This window comes from the organism of the source record quoted next, unplaced genomic scaffold (assembly GCF_019419815.1).
Source record: "Pyrus x bretschneideri cultivar Hongxiangsu unplaced genomic scaffold, Pyrus_bretschneideri_v1 Contig62, whole genome shotgun sequence".
In the NCBI taxonomy this organism is placed as follows: domain Eukaryota; kingdom Viridiplantae; phylum Streptophyta; class Magnoliopsida; order Rosales; family Rosaceae; genus Pyrus; species Pyrus x bretschneideri.
This window is the reverse complement of record NW_025999801.1, coordinates 2,214,505-2,217,720: the sequence shown is the minus strand read 5'-3', so window position 1 is coordinate 2,217,720 and position 3,216 is coordinate 2,214,505. Positions and strand designations below refer to the sequence as shown.

At 39.5% G+C, this 3,216-nt stretch overlaps 1 protein-coding gene across 1 annotated transcript; it reads right to left on the bottom strand.

The window, feature by feature from the left end:
• Positions 1 to 780: 780 nt before the first annotated feature.
• LOC103959973 (probable carboxylesterase 15) lies at positions 781 to 1,887 on the bottom strand. The gene has a single exon (XM_009372354.3). The coding sequence runs from the start codon at positions 1,849 to 1,851 to the stop codon at positions 835 to 837; it is 1,017 nt and encodes a 338-aa protein (XP_009370629.2). The 5' UTR covers positions 1,852 to 1,887; the 3' UTR covers positions 781 to 834.
• Between the last annotated feature and the right edge of the window lie 1,329 nt (positions 1,888 to 3,216).

The window sequence follows — 3,216 nt, the reverse complement described above, 5'->3', positions numbered from 1 at the left end:
GATATAATTTTAAGCATATGATAGCTGTGATAGCGATCCGTAGATATAGATATGAAAATTGGTATAAATTTAAAATTTAATTTACACTAAGACCCATTTAAAATATTGTTCACATATATTGTTTATAATTACAGTGAGTGTATTTCGATTTTGCCCTCTAAATTTGCGTTATTACATTTATGCCACTGACCGATTATCCTTTTTGACATCTGGGTTCGCACTTGCCCTTTTTACCCTCAGTTCTTCTTTCCTGGTCGACTTACCCTGCAACTAACATCATCAAGCTACTATCTTCAGAAAACCCTCAACTCCTCATCACCTTCGTCCTCGCTGAAGAGTGGCACGGTTTCATCGAATCCGACCCAAAACCGGACAACACCCGATTACCTACCAAACCCAATGTCAAACCCTCCGATCACGGTCGCGTGAATATTGTGGGGGGCCTCGGAAAATATAATAGATAATGAAACTTGACACAAAAGAAAATCTAAAATTGTATAGGGGCATCTAATAATGTGTTGAAAATAAAATATGGAGAAAGATAGAATAGAGAGAGATGAGAAAGATAATGAGAGGAGAAATTAGAGCATCATTTTTCATCTCAATATAGTATTCTTGGAATTTACATAGAAAAAGTCTTAACTAGTAACATATTACGTATACTAACCCGGAGATAAAATAATATTTTACAACATAAAATGCTTTATGAAAACATCATTTGATAAATATAGGTAAAAGTCCATTCAAACACAAAAGTGAGAATCATGAACATATATATGGCTAATTTTACTAAAGATATTCGCAGTCTGAAACAATCAAAAGGGTCAAAGTCCTTCAATCGTAGTGGTTCTTGATAAACTGTTTGATCCCTGCAATCAGACGCTCAGTTTCTGCGGCTGTGTCCGGGTCCGTGTCGACGGCAATCTTGTTCAGATAAAAGCTATGACTCACCCCCTCGTTGATTAGAAGCTCCACATCCTTGTCGGCCTTCTTCATGGCCTCAAAGTACTCCATTTCCGTGTCTACCATCAAGTCCTTGGAAGCAACGCAGAGAAGGAACGGCGGTAGCTTCAGAATATCCAACGGTGCGGCCTCGGGACCCATCGGACAAGTTATGGGATGGTTCTTGGTGGACCCCACTGGAAGGGCTAACCCTAAGAACTTGTCCACCATATCTAGGGTAAGGAAAGGTGACTGAGGTTGCTCCAACTCCGACTTGCTCCGCTCCACTCGTACGAAACCGGGGTGGATTAAAATCCCGCCGGCAATTCTTAAGGGACTCAGATCCGCAGTGCCCGCTTGAGCCGCCAAGTGGTGGACTATGTTCCCTCCGGTGCTATCCCCAATAAGGAACACACGGTTAAAGTCTGCATGGCTGAGGAGTGGCTCCTTTTGCTCGCCTCGAGCCAATGACCGGAGCCAAAGGAGAGCGGAATAGCCATCATCAATGGCAGCCGGGAGACGGTGCTCCGGTGAGAGCCTCTGATAGACAGACGCTACAATGGCATTCGTGGAGCGAGATAGTTTAGTGTATATGTGGTAGTACATGTACCAATCAGCTTGACTCATGCAAAAGCCACCACCGTGGAAATGGAGGATTATTGGTAGCTTGGTGTCGTCATCCTCCGGCTTTCGCTTCGGTAAATATAGTCGGACGCGAAGTCCAGATGATTTGTCGGCCACAACATCTTTTGTGGAAACTCCGTCGACAAATTCATCATGGGGCGCGACAGGCTCCACCATGAACTGGACCTCAGGAGGTCCAGTCCACCTACGGTCGACTGAACCATCGTCAAAGACTCTTAGCCAACCAGACACCTCCTCGACTAGCCTTCTATTTTCAGTGACCATGGTGATGGTAATATGGCAACTAGTTTAATTTACTCAAGAAATAAGAAGGTTGGAATGTGAGAGAGCTCGGATTAAACAACCAGTTTATATAGGGATATGTCTTAGGTGTGACCGCAAATGATAAGAAGGCTTATAAACTAAATCGTATTAACTTGCCACCAGTTGTCACTATTTTAAAAAAAATAAAAAATAAAAAATATTATTTAATTAGTTGAACATAGTCATTTAATACGGATTTGAATCCTCTCCTAAGCTAATGGAAAGGATCCTCCTCATCAATCATCCTTGACTGTTGGATTTTTATCCAACGGCTACAATCATTATAACTTTAAAGGGACCCCCTGTTTGTAGCCGTTGGATAAAAATCCAACGGCCAATGATGATTGATAAGGAGGATCCTCTCCATTAGCTCAGGAGAGGATCCAAGTCCATTTAGTACTATAGTCTGGAGTGGATAATTGGTTGACCATGTGACGCAAGGTTGACGTCAGCCATGTGAAGGGTTTTTTTTTTTTTTTTTTTTTTTTTTTTTTTGTGCCGGGCGCGTGGAAAACACGCATGCGTGGGGGCTTGCATTTCCGACAAGGGTGCACTCAGAAGGGGCACTAATGGATTCTGGATAGGGGGCAACGTGGATCATTCTAGGGAGTTGGATCCAACGGCTATTTTTTTGGGCTGTTGAATTTCCAACGGTAAAAAAAATTTGAAATCTAACCCCAATGGCTAGATGATGCGGCACAGTCTGGGTACTGTTTGATTTCTAATCAATGGTCCAAGTTTTTCGGATTAAAAAAAATGAAAAAATGTTACTGTTGGCCACGTGTCAAAATTTGAGTTGTTGGATTTCAAATTTTTTGTAGTCCAATGGTCCAGAGTAATTAAGCTAATAAAAATTATTAAAAAATTAAAAATATATATAAATACCTAACCATTATCGTCAACCTTACACTACATTGGAATATTTTCAAATGAGTAATGCTAGTGAGACCAAATTTTTTAAACCAAATTTGTAAATTAAATGATGTGGTTGTAGATGATTGGATTATTAATTAAGCGTCAATTAACGTGCTTGTTTTTTATTAGTGACACATCATTTAGTTTGCTATTTGGTTTAAAAAATTTGGTCTTCCTAGCAGTACTCTTTTCAAATGCTTTCAACTAATCTTTCTCTCAAAGTTTTCACATACTTATGCTTGCAAATAAACTTAAAAATCTATCTACAAAATTGTATTTTAATAATATATGGTGTGATGAGATTGGTTAAAAATCCTATTCAAAATTAAAAATAAATTATTTTTATTATTTTAAAATTTTAATATATGAAGGGTAGTATTCACTTGAGGGGATTGAATTGCCTATCGTCTA